At 35.9% G+C, this 15,890-nt stretch overlaps 1 protein-coding gene across 1 annotated transcript; it reads left to right on the top strand.

Annotated features, from left to right (window-relative positions):
• LOC109728459 (dynamin-2A-like) lies at positions 3,332–15,245 on the top strand. Its single transcript, XM_020258878.1, has 22 exons — positions 3,332–3,901; positions 4,080–4,130; positions 4,218–4,338; positions 4,436–4,543; positions 5,794–5,855; positions 6,514–6,631; positions 6,772–7,114; positions 7,913–8,060; positions 8,158–8,259; positions 8,346–8,465; positions 8,912–8,995; positions 9,107–9,234; positions 10,069–10,153; positions 10,309–10,447; positions 12,356–12,432; positions 12,600–12,656; positions 12,932–13,079; positions 13,166–13,329; positions 13,614–13,727; positions 13,808–13,875; positions 14,287–14,459; positions 14,613–15,245. The coding sequence occupies exons 1-22, from the start codon at positions 3,764–3,766 to the stop codon at positions 14,867–14,869; spliced, it is 2,805 nt and encodes a 934-aa protein (XP_020114467.1). The 5' UTR covers positions 3,332–3,763; the 3' UTR covers positions 14,870–15,245.

Here is a 15,890-nt window from a genome sequence, read left to right as displayed (position 1 = left end):
GGCCTTTTTGGCCCAACCTGTAAAATGAGGCCGCCATTGTAGGTCCGTCCATGGCGTGTACGTCAGTCGTCGTATTTTACTGACCCTCAAGAGCGCCAAAATTTCTGTTTCCGAAGTGCACTTTCGAACAATCAAATTTTAAAATTTATTTTGGATAATTTGATGGAAGTAACTATATGGTTATTCACGTCCGATAGAAAATATGGAATTGTAATAAAATTTGAACACACTGAGATAGCAGCTCAAACTTCAAGGTAGCGTTTGGTTTGGGAACAGGGAAGGGAATAAGCCCTTATTCCCCCTTTTATTCCCAAACGTGATGTTTGGTCAGAATTTCAAGAATAAGCTGGTATAAGGCTGGAACTGCTGTTCCAACCTTTTCCTGTAACAAGCTTGTTTCGTGATAAGAACAAAGTTAATTAAAATCTAAATTTAATTTTAATGGCAGTAAATTATTAATTAATCTAATAATATATTTAAATTATTATTTATTGCTTTAATAATTAGATAATTATTATAATTAATTTATTATTTATAATTAATTATCAATAATTATTAATTAGACAATCGCTATTATTATTAATTTATTATTTATAATTAATTATTAATAATTAATTTATAATTAATTATTAATAATTAATTTATTATTTATTTTTAAGTAATATTTTGATGTTAATTAATTACATAATATAATTTTAATTTCAAATTATAATTCTTATTCCTCTTGTTCCAATCTAACCATCCAAACACTATTTACCTTATTCCTAGAAACAACTCAATTTTCATCCAAACGTAAAATTAGTCTAGTTCCTGCTCATATCTGAACTTGTACCTATCTCTGGAACTCGCAGTTCTTACTTATATCCGAACCAAACACAGCCCAAAAGTTAAGGGCCGAAAAAAAACTGCTAATAGGTTGAGTGCCTCTTATGCTATTGCCTTGAGAGAAGTATCGTTGATAAATTTGTATTTGGAGTGAAAAGATTTGTAATTTATAAAGGAGAAAAGATGCTTTTTTTTTTTAGAGAAAATTAGCATACTTTATTTCTTTTATTTTTTAAAAATAAGCTTAATTAAAAATGTGAAGTAGTTAAACTTCGAATTTTAGATATTGAGTACCAATTATCAAGTCTTTGCCAGAAAGGAGATTGACGGAAGAAAGTGTCAAAAAAAATTATTTTTTATCTTTTTTTTTTAATCTGGTAATGTATATGAGAAAGCTAACAATAATACAAGTTAATACAAGTCTGGCTAGGATACTATCAATAGCATCAAGAATTTTGTACTATCGAGTTTTTTACCGTTAGATTTAACTATTTTAATTATTATTACCCGTTAGATTATACTATTCAACTAACCACTCACTCAACCCTAGAGAGGTCACATCATGATAGCCACACATTTCTCAATCGAATAGCTAAAAACCTAATAGCACCAATAACTTGATACTATTGATAGTATTTCAGCCTAATTCAGTCAATACCAATATAACTGAAGGGCAACAAAATTGTTGAGACTGAAAAACAATAGTAGCAATATGAAAACTAAACTGAAGTTCCTGTTCCAATTTGACAACGACTGGATCCAATTTGATTGAATAGTTGTAACATCTAAGTTAGGAGAGTCAATGAGAGATTTAATGTCACATCTGGTACAACCGCCTCAATTTCACCAAATGTGAATCGGAAGTGTTAGAAAGTTTCTATAACTTAACCGTATGGCAGGTAAATAATAGTCGTTTCTAGCTGGTTTAAAAGGAATATAAATTGCGCCATTCACTCTCCAACCTTTTATATCTTAGTTGTAATTTTTCTAACTTTTATAGTTGAATTCTTAGTACACGTTGTTTTTTTTTTTAAGAAGAAAATAGCACAATATTCACCTCATTCATTCAAACATAATGAATTTAACTACATAGTGAGAATAACTGAGGCCACAAAAAGTAAAATAGAGAGAGAAAGAGAAAATAAGAAAGATAAACAGTTTTAAAAATGACAATTTAATAACAATACTCAGACCAGCTCCAAGATGACCCGAATGCCCTGCAAGACTCGCATAAGATTTGTCATCCTATCTCTGAAGATTGTTTGGTTCTTCTCAACCTAGCTTGACCACCAGATGACCAAATGAATGATTAGGTCTTGTTTTCCTGATGGATCCATCAAGTTGTAAAATCGTCCTCTCTAATAGTTTTCTAACTCAGTTGTTGGCAAAAAATCTTCACCTTTGTAGGGATTTTGAGTTCCCAAAAATGCTGGCTCAAGCGGTCCGTGGTCCTTTCTATCAAGAGTAAGTTGTATAAAGATTTAACTATGAAGCATTGATTAGCCGTCTATATCCAGCAAATTGAGTCCGGATAGTTTCCTACATGGACGTCTGTTAGCAAGTTTCTGAATTGCTTAAGTTGGGTCCTTTCCTCCTATACAGCGGCAATAATTTTTCTCAATATAGTGTTTCATTTTTCGCCCCTTCTTCCCCAGCTTTCTCCGATAAATGATTCATTTGCTTTTGTACTTTATGAAAGATCTCATAAAAATTTGTGTGTAGGGAGATTCATGGAGCCAAATGTTGAACCAAAAGATAATGTATTTGTCGTTTCCTAAACTATAGGCAACTCCATATTAAAAAATTGCTCCGTAACTTGGTATGTTTTTCCACTACTACGAGTAGGATTTGAAAAAGGTTTATTTTCTAAGAGACCTTTTCTTCTTACAATAAAAAGCTCTGATCAGCTTGTTCAATTTTATATTCACTTCTAAAATAATTTTTACTATCACTTCGTTAAAAGCGACAGGTTCATAAGTTTCAAGTTCTTGATTCCTAGACCTCTCTTGTCTTTGTTTCTGTATACTTTCTTGTAGCTCACGAGTCATGTTACTCCAATTTGTGAGGTTCCTTTATAGAAGAAAGCTTGCCGAAGTGCCTTAATCCGCTTTAGAACCCGTTTGGGAATTTTGAACATGTATTCGTAATTTCAATCGAACTATTTATCAAAAATAATTTCTATATAAAAAAAAATCACAGATAAAGTATTAATAGATCCCTCTTCAGCACCTGCAGAGCTTAACTCGTAGTAACTTTCATTCAAAATAATGATTTTTTTTACCGAGCAAATTTAATTGAAGGGTTAATAGACGGTAAGCATTACCATTTATAAATTCAAAATTTAAAAATTTAACTTAATTCGTAAAATATTAGTTTGCCAACGGATCAACGGTGCAATTTACCGTTTGAAAAGATAACGCCGCACTCGAGTCCGAACCCCGGCGCTATAAAGGACCCGACGGACCGTATTGGCCACCGCATCCAAATTTCGAACCTCCGTAAAAGCGTTAGCCACCTCCGAAGGTCTCCTTCGCGGGGGCAAATTTTTTCGATTCTTCGTTCCATTTTCCCCTTCTCTTTTCCGCCCCTCGCCACCATTATTTTTACGCCCCCCGTTCTCTTCTCCTCCATCATCCTTCCTCTCTCTTTCCTTTCAATCTCTCTCTGTTTTTTTCCGCCATAGGGAGATCGCAAGGTCGGTGAAGAGATCTCGATCTCGATCTCCTCCCCCTCGTCTTCTATTTTCTTGTTAGTTTTCCTCGATCTCGATCGCATCTCCGCCCGCCGCCTCTTCTTCTCCCATCTCCCATACGATTCCCCTCCAAGATCCTCGGATCCGACCCCCCTGCTTCGTATTCCTCGTCGCCGAAACCCTAGATCCGGGTGCATCGGCGTCGGATCCTTTGCGTAGATCTAGATCTCGCCTACTCGGGGCGGCATGGAGGCGATGGAGGAGCTCTCGCAGCTGTCCGAGGCCATGCTCCAAGCTGCGGCCCTTCTTGCCGACGAGGACGTCGACGAGCCCTCGTCGAAGAGGAACTCGACCTTCCTCAACGTCGTGGTCCTCGGGAACGTCGTAAGTATTGTCTTGTTCGCCCCCAATTGTGCTCATCTCTCACTCTTCGATGATTCTTCTAGGGTTCTTGAATCCCTTGACTTGCTTGCTGTGAGGAAAGATTATTAGGGATCGGTTCCAAACCTGATGTTGTTTTATGTGAACAATCTTGCTTCTTATTGTGGCGTGATGGTCGCAGGGCGCGGGCAAATCGGCTGTATTGAACAGTTTGATCGGACACCCTGTACTGGTAAAATGCCTTGTATCATGTTCTTTTTTGTTTAATTTGGTGTGGATTTGGTCTCATTCGGTGGTCAATTTGGCCGTTTGGATACAGCCCACGGGAGAGAACGGTGCGACTCGGGCTCCCATCAGCATCGATCTGCAGCGGGATAGTTCCCTCAGTAGTAAATCAATCATCTTGCAGATAGACAGCAAATCCCAGCAGGTTTCCGCAAGTGAGATCTCTTGACAGACTATTTTTTTTCTTGCAATAATTTGTTTCTTTTGGTTCTTGACTTTTCAACTTTAAGGTATTATAACAATACTTTGCAGGTGCTCTTAGACATTCTCTTCAAGACAGGCTAAGCAAGGGGGCAGGGGTGAATAGCTCTGGAAGGAGCCGTGCGGATGAAATATATTTAAAGCTACGTACCAGTACAGGTCTGGATAACGTTCTTTCCCGCTTTAGCTTATTTGTTTGGTCTTCTTGATTTATCCGTGAAAAGTTTCATGGTCATCTGCTAATATGTGAAACTGCGAAAGTCCCCATCAGCATATTCTTAATATGTCGCTATTAGTAAAGAAAATCAGTTTGTTATATTTTGAAACATGTAATTTTGTGTCGAACTAAGAAACTGTTAGATAGTAATCACGATCCTTCAGAAGACATTAACTTTTGTTGGTTGAAATGATGTATTTAATTACTTCTACAAAGTTACAATTTGCAAAAACTGAGGATTTTTTCAGGTTTTCCCCAGATTCCTATACTACAGCACAAACTGCAGGCATTTTGCATCATCAATGTTGATCAACAAAGAAACCAGTGGTGGCTGCTTTGGACTAGTTTAGAAGTTTTATTAGCATCAACACAAAAACAGTGCTGTGTCTATATATGCTCATGTCGACGTCTTACGTATTATATTAGGTTGTAATTCATTGAAAAAGGAAATAGAAATACTGAGTTAATCTGATAGAAACAGCTTGCTTTTCCTAGGTTTGTCAAACGACCTTTACTGTTTTAATTGTACTTCTGTTGTTTCATAGACCCTAACTCGTACATGGTTTTGGACATACTGCTTTTTTATGAGAATTTCTTAATGCCTATTTAAGCCATCTTTTCTTACAGCTTCTGTAGTCAAGAAGCTTTAGCCTAGTGTGGTTGGATGTAAATCTAGAGTTTCTCAAATGTGCTTTTAGACTTCAAAAGCAGAAGATCTGTTTAGTGGTTTCTGTTTTTGGCTTTGGGGAGAAGCTGCTGAGAGGATATCAATAAAAGAGATGCTAGAGCTTCTTGAACAGCTATATCTCAACTTCTCAAGCAACACTTTTGCAAAATTCTCCTGCAGGGTCATATAGGGCATAGGCAATTAAGAAATGTTTTATACATCTGTTTTTGCCATCCCAAGCAATCTTGTAGCACAGATTAGTGGTTTTCATTCTGACCAGTTAACTAAGTATAAGAGATCTTAGAGATGTGGTTTAGATAAGGAGAATGACAACATCTACATATCATCATAAAGTCAATGCGTTGCTGCTTTTCATCGAATCTTCCGAACTTATCATGATATTATTCTCTTTACAACATGAGTTGAGGAAAAGATGCCTGTCTTGCTTTTTCTTGGGTAGCTTCTTTTAGTCTCTGGAACTTGCCTTCACAGTTTTTCTTACTAAATTATTCTTGCTTTCTTCAGCACCTCCACTAAAATTAGTTGATTTACCTGGACTAGACCAGCGAGCTATGGATGAATCAATGGTTAGTATATTTTTGTTTTTTTTTAATTTTTAAGTCTATTTTTTGAGCTTAGTGATACTTATTGCCTTCATTCTTCATATTCCCTGCTTGTCTGCTAAATGAAATAAGATGGAAGAAAGTGTTTTAATTGCATATATAGTGAAATGAAGTTAAAAACTGCAAATAAGTGGATAAGATTTGAGACTCTGTTTTTGGATATGGTTTATATTCTTCATATACTTTTATTCTTGTTTTTTTAAGGTGGTGCAAATCTGTTTACTGACAGCACTGACAGTCTTATTGTTTTACATTTCTATGTTTGTGGTGGTGTTTGCTGCTTCAGATCAGTACTATGCTATGATTAGTGAAACCTATTGCCTTCATATTTCATATTCCCTGCTTGTCCGCTAAATGAAATAAGATGGAGGAAAATGTTTTAGTTTTGTAGATAGTGAAATGAAGTTAAAAACTGCAAATAAGTTGGATAAGGCTTGAGAGACTGTTTTTAATATGGTTTATATTCTTCGTTGTTGATCAGTAACCGAATATTTTTGATACCTCTCCAACATTCATATGCTTCTGTTCTTTTTCTTGAAGGTGCTGCAAATATGTTTACTAACAGCACTGACAATCTTATTGTTTTGCATTCCAACGTTTGTGTTGGTGTTTGCTGTTTCAGATCAGTGACTATGCTGCGCATAACGATGCAATTTTGTTAGTAATTATACCTGCTTCTCAAGCTCCGGAAATTTCATCTTCTCGAGCTCTTAGGCTTGCTAAGGAATTTGATTCAGAAGGTTGGAGCATTAAGGGATTCTGCATGCCCTCTTCAGTTACAGATTACTGGAATATAATAACCATTATGCTTTCTGTATTGTTGCTTTTGTTCATTACCGTAACTTAAAAAATGCCTATATGTTTTGTTATGTCATGCCAGGAACCAGAACAATTGGTGTTATTAGCAAAATTGATCAAGCAGCTGGAGACCAGAAAAGTCTTGCCGCTGTTCAGGCCCTTCTCCTGAATCAGGGACCACGAAGTGCGGCTGATATTCAATGGGTCGCGTTGATTGGGCAATCTGTATCTATTGCATCAGCCCAAGCTGGATCAGTTGGTTCTGAAAACTCATTAGAAACTGCTTGGAGAGCTGAGAGCGAAAGCCTTAAATCTATACTGACTGGAGCTCCCCCAAGCAAGCTTGGTAGAGTAGCTTTAGTCGATACACTTGCTAAGCAGATAAGGAAGCGAATGAAAGTGAGGCTCCCGAACCTCCTATCTGGGTATGTATACTTTTCTGAAGTTTTCTTTCAAGCTGTCTGCTCGACTTTCAAAGAGATATTCGGTCCAAATTCCAAAACATCTTTATGTTGATATCTAATTTGGTTTTGGCTTCCAAATTATCTTTTATGTTGATATCTAATTTGGTTTTGGCTGAACTATCAACTCTACCTGATGCGGTCTCTAATAATGAACAACCACTCTTTTACTAATTTATCGAAAACTTTGTCTTTTTGTTCCTGTGCTGCACTTGCACCAAGGTAAGATTCACAAGTAAATAGGAGGCTCCACATATTGGGAGGTTAGAATTTGAAGAGGATATATATTCTGTTTTTGCATAATTTTAATTTCACATCTTTGTATATTCATGAGAATATGAGGGTATCATTAAATTTCCATGATTGCTTCGTTGATAACAGTTGGGATTATCATACTTAAACTATGTAATGTTATGATTCTTGCAATGTGATAGCTTATCAGCTTCCTTGAAAGTCGAAAATTTTATGCTTCTAATAGACGGCTAGAATTAATTGCTTCCCAATAGAAATAGCAGAGGCCAGTCATGAAGTGTTTATACCCTTTTATTTCAAACATATTAGGTACTTAAAACTTTATTGATTTTGCTTGATTTTTTTAATCGTATAGATGGCTGAGTGTTTAGCCGGAGATGGAGGGCTTTTTCTAGCTTTCGTAATTGTGTATTCCAATTTCCAAATAATTTAGTGTTGTTCAGTAGGCTCGGTAAAAAATGTTTGATCAGTTTTGAACTAATGAACTTCTTCTGTGAGCACTATTTTCAGGCTCCAGGGTAAGTCGCAGATAGTACAAGATGAATTGGTAAGGCTGGGGGAGCAAATGGTGCATAGTGCGGAAGGAACCAGGGCTATTGCTCTAGAGCTTTGCCGAGAATTTGAAGATAAGTTTCTTCAGCATATTGCAACTGGTGAGGTTAGTAGAAAGTTTATGTTTTTCTTTTCTTAAAAAGAAAACTTACTAGCCGTTATATATGTAATGCATCTATAAAAGATTTACCTTGGATATGCAGGGTACAGGATGGAAAATTGTTGCAAGTTTTGAGGGGAACTTCCCTAATAGGATCAAGCAACTTCCATTAGACAGGCATTTTGATATCAATAATGTGAAAAGAGTAAGATAAAACAATTTCTTTTATGTTTAATCCTCCAACAAAGTCGTCCAGTTAGGTTAATGCAACTTTTTTATTGGACATTATAGATTGTATTGGAAGCTGATGGTTATCAACCGTACTTGATATCTCCGGAGAAAGGTTTAAGATCTTTGATAAAAGGAGTTCTAGAACTTGCGAAAGAACCGTCGCGGCTATGTGTTGATGAGGTACTGATTTTTTTCAGTCACATCCCAGTTTGTTCGTTGAATAATATTATGTACTTTGTACTTTAGATTTTATCAGGTGGCTATATTTCGGCCTTTTGCTTGTGTAAATTTGCATTCGTTTGTTTTTCAATCTTTTATATCATATCATCAACTATTAAGGACTAATTTTTGTGGTCCGACCAAACTGTGGTTCTTTTAGCAATCCAGACGAATGAAGTAGTCCCTTCCTCTTCTTTTTTGGTCCCCTATTTTTTTAGCATATCTGTTTGGCATTGTCTCTGATTTCCTGTCTTTATTTCTGTAGACTAATCAACATAACATATGATCAGGATGTGAGATAAATGTGCTATAGTTGGTCATTCAGTGAATTTACAAAAAGCTTGCCAGCTTGGAGATTACGTTATCGTCTTTTTTCCCCCCTTCCTAATTGTTATTGCTGCTACTAGGTACACCGTGTATTAATTGATATAGTATCTGCTGCTGCTAATGCTACGCCAGGTCTTGGAAGATACGCTCCATTCAAGCGCGAGGTATTCTTCTATCTGGTGTTCTTTACAAGAATGCTTAAATCTTTAATACCAGCAGACTTCACTGTCAATATCTTTTCTCTTACTGCATATTTTGTCTATGTCCTGCTTAAGGTTATTACACTTGCATCTAATGCTTTGGAGGGGTTTAGAAATGAGGCCAAAAAGATGGTGGTTGCTCTTGTTGATATGGAGCGTGCATTTGTTCCTCCTCAGCACTTCATTCGCTTAGTTCAAAGGAGGTTGGTTCATTTTATTCTATAATAATCCCTTCGTTCTTATTCCTTGTTTTCTGTTATTTTATCAGATGTCAGGCAACAGGATTTTTTTTTTTTTTTATCACAAGAATTGAATATTCTATTCTCTTGCTAACAACTTTGGTTTCATATCTTTTTATATAGTTCTTATCCTGAAATTGTGTTTTCAAATTTCAATTTAGTTCAGAAAAGAAAAGCACAGTAATGTAGTCATTCTGCTGTTGCTTTATTTTTATAGAAAATATGCTTGTTGCTACTCACTGGTAAGTATTGCTAGCTTGTATACTTGTTTGATTCCTTAAGTAGTTGGGTGCAAGCAATGAGAAATGGACGAAGACAAGGTCTAGATTTAGGGGAAAAAAGGGGTCAAAGATTTTGTTTTGCTTGTGCTTAATTTAAATACCTGATGTTCTTGTTGGAGCTTGGTCTGGGGTCCTATATCAGTTTACTAGGTAATAGTTATTTGGGTAAACTAATTGTTTGCTATACAACACATATTCGGTTATTATTATGTCCGTCCATAGCACTCAATTGTGAATAATAATGCTGTCAAGTCTTTGTGCTGCTTGTTTGGTTGTTTGTACAATCAAATTATCCTTTTAGTCCAGATTATTTAGGGTGAAGTTTTGATGTTATAATAGGAATTTAGAAAAAGCTGGAGAAGCGTTGCTCACTACTATTTGTTGTTCTGAGGCGTGTTGATGTTGGATTTAGTGATTTTTCTTAGACAGTAATTAAGCTGACAAAGACGATTGTGGCTTTTCATGTTTAACTCGAAGATCATCTCATTGATTTTTTACTAATTTTATCTACTCGCAGAATGGATAGGCAGCGACGTGAGGAAGAGCTAAAGAATAAATCTTCTAAGAAGGCGCAGGAGGCTGAGCAAGCCATTTTAAACAGGGTATATTGTTCTTTGTGCATTTAAGAATACAATTTGGAGATTGCTGAGAATAGTAATGAGCAATTTGTTGACCGGTTATGTTCCTGGCTTGATAGTTAGTTTAGATGGATTTGCACTACTCTTGCTGTGTAATAGTTATCAATTTCTTATGTTAGGCAACAAGCCCTCAAACAGGATCACAACAAGCTGGTGATAACATTAAGTCGTCGAAAGAGAAGTCTTCTAAACAAGATAAAGATGCAAAAGAGGGATCAAATCTACAAGTTGCTGGGCCTAGTGGAGAAATAACAGCTGGTATGTACCTTACCATATCAAGAAATGTTTTGCCTCATGTTAATTTAGTATGTTGTGCTATTCATTTGTGTTATACCTTCCTTTTTTTTTTTAAAAAAATTATTAGTTAGAATTATGTTGAAAACACAATGTAGTACTTGTTTAATGCAAGAAATACACCAAACAAATTTATGTTCTTTCTTGTTAATCATATCCATGATCTCTTGGTAATCACTATTGGTGAGTAGAGTTAGAATGCTTTTGGAAGAACCAAGGGGCAGACTGCAGAGACTCCAATATGTGTGTCCCCTGATTAGTAATCAAGATCACTGTAAACCTTATCCACCAGTGGATCTCAAGACAAGTCCAACCTCCAAAAAGCATAAATTCCAAACCTTGTTATTATGAAAGCATTCTAGCTATTAACCTCTGTGTAATTTCAATTGCTTAGTCAATTGATTGGGAAGATTATGTGTTACGGTGGTTGGTGATTTACTTTCACAATGGAGATGACTACATCGATCTTCAAAGACTATGAGCATGCCTCTACTTTCCAGAAAAGAATGACAATTTGGTAAATAAGGGGCACTGCCAGTTTAGTTGAAGTGAAATTTGAATGTGAAACATAACTTTCTCTCTCGAATTTAATGGTTAACAGACTGTTCTGTTAGGTCATGCTTTTTTCCCATTAAGTTCATTTGAAGCATGCTTCTAGTAGTTAAAGTTGAATGGTACTGCTGTTTCCATGCGAGAAGACTCTATGTTCATTATCATGATTGTTTTGGTTTATCATCTCTGCGCACGCACTGGGTGAGGAGATACTTTTCAGTTTCCCAACTAAAGTTTCTGAAAAGAGAACTGTCTCTCCTTTGTTCTCTTTATATTTCAAAGATAGTATATTCAGATCATCTGGCATCAGATATGTGGAACTGTTAAAATGATAAAGCGGGTCTTTTTATTCTTTCATCCGACTGCAGAAAATGTCAACATTCTCTTATTCGGTAGTAGTTATACATGCATTTCGGCTTTCCAAGTGTTTCTATGTTTCTAAAGTTCTATTTTCCAAAATAAGGAAGTGGAAACGTTTTTTTAGTGAATGCAAATGGGATCTGCTGTTGGTTTGATGTATATTTGTTGTTTACTTGCAATGGGTTGCTGACATTATATTGTCCTTACTATAGGTTAAATTCCAGAAGAAGTATTGGTATCCCACATATTTAAATTCTATGGATCTCATTTGTTACTGCAGTTTGTTTAGTACTGAACAGCCCTTTAGTTGATTGCTGTATGGATGTAAAAACTTATCTTGAATAGTTGGTTTTGCTAAATAAGAATAAGTAGTTAGTAAAACAATATTTTGCCACACTTTATTTTATGAAAACCTTGCTCAAGAGAGAAGTGTACTGGAGGAAGGATCATTATAGCTGAATCTGTCTATCATTTGATGAAGATATTGCCACACTTCATTTAAGACGGCTTCTTGTTTGTTGTTTTGTTGTTAGCCAAATAGACAGTTAATTGACTCATGAGTATTGCATCACATAATGGATTTTCTTTTGCATTTGGAGACTCTCATGGTAGTACCCTAATCATGCATCCACTTATCAGCATTTGCACACTTTTTTTTGTACTATGTATATATTATTGTTTACTTTTTTTGTAGTAGTAAGGTCTATATTCTTGTATGATTAACTGATATTTCTTTTTTGTACTATATTCTTGTAGCAAGGTCTATATATATATATATATATATATATATTTGTACTATGTATATGTTGTTTACTCTCTTTTAAGTAGCAAGGTCTATATTCTTGTATGATTAACTGACATTTCTGGGTTTCTTTGGCTTTTGACCAACATTTATTTGCTTGTGAAGTCCGTGTTGATGTAAAATAACTGTTTTGTTGGTTATTTCTCTTTGTTTCTAAGGTTTTCTCTTGAAGAAAAGTGCAAAAACAAATGGCTGGAGCAGGCGTTGGTTTGTTCTGAATGAAAAAAGTGGCAAGGTATTAAAGTGAAGTTCCATGTTGAAACATAATATTGTATCTTTTCCCTACTATGGATGCTTTTTCTTTTTGGGTTTAATATTTGTTTTTGCTTTTGTTTTTTTTTTTGTTTTTGTTTTTTTTTTCTTTCTGTAATGGGTTCTAAGTTGTGTTTAACTTTGATCCAGCTTGGCTACACCAAGAAACAGGAAGAAAGACATTTTCGGGGTGTTATCACCTTGGAGGTATGGTTTATTTGTTCTTTTGTTTATGAGTTCAGAGTAGTTGCAAAATTTTCCAATTCCTATTAGCCTTTTTAAAATTGTTTCAGTTATTGTTTGCATGAGTCTGTGATTGTTGCTGTTTCAGTATCTTTTTACTTTCTGCTGCAGTATCTTTGTGGATTAAATTTCTTATTATATCTTCCGCATGATTGTAGTATGTCTAATTGGCTTATGCTAAAAGAACATGTTAGTTCATATTTTAGTTGCTTAAATTGTGTATATATTCTGCATTTTAGGAATGTTATATTGAAGAGATTTCAGATGAGGAGGATCCTCCAAAAAGTTTGAAGGAATCAAAAAAAGCAAACGGACCAGATTCTGGAAAAGCTCCAAGTCTCATGTTTAAAATAACTAACAAGGTTCCATATAAAACTGTTTTGAAAGGTAAATCTCTATTTGATTTCAAATTTAAGTACACTCCAAGATCCTCTCTTTCTGCTTATGATAAGATGTATCATTCAACCTTGCAGCTCACAGTGCTGTTGTACTGAAGGCTGAGAGCATGGCTGACAAAGTTGAGTGGGTGAATAAGATAAGAAGTGTCATTCAACCAAAGGGGGCTCCTGCCAAGGGTACAGCAACAACAATTGAAGGCGGTCCATCCATAAGGCAAAGCCTTTCAGATGGTTCCTTAGTAAGTTGAATTTTTGTCAGACAAGCTACATTTGGAACCATTATTGCCAGAATGGTCCTTGAAGACACTTTCCATTGTAATGAAGACGCATAAGTTGTTTTCATGCTTTCATACGTCTTGATAAATAACTGTTACCTGGTAGTTGTACTTGTTTATCTGTGTTTTAAGTGTTCACAAAATAGGTACTCTACTAGGGGGTAAAGTCCTACATTAATATGTATTTAGATGATGTCACATGATCCAGCTGTTCAAGATGTATCTCTGATAATTGATGTCTTTTATAGGACACAATGGCTAGAAGACCTGCCGATCCTGAAGAAGAGCTTAGATGGATGTCTCAAGAAGTTCGTGGTTATGTGGAAGCTGTTTTGAACAGTCTTGCTGCAAATGTTCCGAAGGTTTGCATTTTAGTCCAGTTCTTTTCAGTTTGTAGTTCTTGAGCCCTTGTAAATCCTATATTTCACTTGTTATTGAGCAGGCTGTTGTGCTTTGTCAAGTGGAGAAAGCAAAGGAAGATATGCTGAATCAGCTTTACAGCTCAGTGAGGTTGGTGATATTCCACATTGGTTTGATTAATCTCTATGACATATTATATGCCTATTCATGTAATTGTACGGACATTGCTTTGACAATTTATTGGCTTGCTAGATCACTCAAGTAGCCACTTATTGTTGCAGTAATCAATTGTATCCTGTCATTTTTTTCATTTCCCCCTCTTCTGTGTATCAGTATCTCAGCTAGTACTCCTTGGTTTGCTAGGTGCAGCTTTTAATATCATGGACCAATTTTGGTTTTGGCAAATGTCTTTCAACATGCCCTCTAATTCTATTAGAAATAGTTAAAGTACTTTGCGAACATAGTTAAAATACTAATGATTTTGTGAACATAGTAATAACATAAGTAAATAAAAATGAACTTTTTTCTAATTAAATTCTTGCTTTCCGTGCTTATGGTTAGTTCACAAAGCACAGCAAGGATTGAAGAATTGCTTCAAGAGGACCAAAATGTCAAACGTAGGCGAGAACGGTATCAAAAACAGTCATCTCTCCTCTCAAAGCTTACCCGTCAGCTTAGCATTCAGGACAATCGTGCAGCAGCTGCTAGTTGGTCTGATGGTGGCACTGGATCTGGTGAGCTTATTGTGATTTTTTTTTTCCACTGGCAATCTTCATGTTGAATTGCAGGTTCCTGATCTATATGAAATATACTCGGACAGACCTAACGTAGGCGTGGATTTTAGTCATTCATATAGGGCTGATTGTAGAAAGATGAATCTTTTGCAGAGAGTAGTCCAAGAACCCCTGGCCACTCAGGTGAAGAATGGAGGTCCGCATTTGGTGCTGCAGCAAATGGGCCTGCCGATTTTTCCAGCTCCCGCAGTGAATCGAGGTCAAGCAGCGCCAATGGCCATGGCCGCCGTTACAGTGACCCGGCACAGAATGGTGATTCAAGCTCAGGTGCAAACTCTGGCAGCCGTCGGACGCCTAATCGTTTGCCACCACCACCACCTCAAAGTAGTTCATCAGTGTATAAGTATTAGCCACACACTAAGGAGCATTCCATACTCTTATATTCTTGTCGGGTGCACATTTATTTCGCTTCTATCGATGGTATGTTGTTGAGCTGGTTTGACATTTGCAGAAGAGCCCCTGCAGGCTGAAAAAGGTGGCATTATGCACCCACGACCCTATGGATCCCAATTATTGTTAATAGAGAGAGAGATATATATATATATATAGGTATCTATTTCCTTTTATTAAGTTCCTTGGGATTCTGATGTAGCTTATTCAGTCCGGTGCTCTTGTGAGGCTGTTGGTTTTGTTACAACTTTCATTGGCTTTTGCTTTTTTGCTTTGATATCACTCTTGTATAATTTTTCCGTTGGGACCTTATTTTGATTAATTATTTTTTCAAAATTTTTAGTTGTTTACTGTTTTGCCCTTTTTTTTTTATTCGTTGGGACTTCAATCCATGATTAACAATTTGAGCGGTTTATACTTCAATCCATGATTAACAATTTGGGCGGTTTATTGGTTTCAGTGACCCACTAAGTTACTCCTTTTAGCTATAATTTAGTTTATTGGACTGTAATTCAACTACTTAAAACTAAACGTTGATATCAGGTAATTTCAGGATTATCTCATGTAAATTGCTTGCTTTTCAACAATTTCAAAGTCATTATTTGGACTCCAGACGGCTCTGTACTAGCTGACTGGTATTTATTGTGTGACAAGGTTTGTTGTGGAAGACTTTGCCGTTGACTTGGATGGAACGCCGTTTCAAATAAAGCGGGCGAGAGGAGATTTTGAATGGAACTTTTTGAAATGAGAATCTACGAAAGATCCGCAGTTTTCTAATTACCTGAAACTGATTTGGCAGCATATATATTCATATATTATATAAAAACTAGAAAATATTGTCACGGATCATAAAAAACACGAAAATCGGCATTTTATTCCGGTACTGATATCTATTTGAGGCTTATCTAAATTATTTAATATATACTATTTACTCGTACTAATCTCCCGTTTATAGTGGAGATACGTATTCCTCTGGCAATC

The sequence above is a fragment of the Ananas comosus genome, linkage group 2, assembly GCF_001540865.1.
Source record: "Ananas comosus cultivar F153 linkage group 2, ASM154086v1, whole genome shotgun sequence".
NCBI classification, from domain to species: Eukaryota; Viridiplantae; Streptophyta; class Magnoliopsida; order Poales; family Bromeliaceae; genus Ananas; species Ananas comosus.
The sequence above is the reverse complement of the archived record's forward strand: the minus strand, read 5'-3'. Positions and strand labels throughout refer to the sequence as shown.

Bases quoted from the DNA above. Each gene is read 5' to 3' on its own strand.
- LOC109728459 (XM_020258878.1), top strand. From the start codon at position 3,764: ATGGAGGCGATGGAGGAGCTCTCGCAGCTGTCCGAGGCCATGCTCCAA. The intron at 4,544-5,793 runs GTCTGGATAACG...TGCTTTCTTCAG, and splicing joins AAAGCTACGTACCAGTACAG to CACCTCCACTAAAATTAGTT. The intron at 12,657-12,931 runs GTATGGTTTATT...TCTGCATTTTAG, and splicing joins GGGGTGTTATCACCTTGGAG to GAATGTTATATTGAAGAGAT.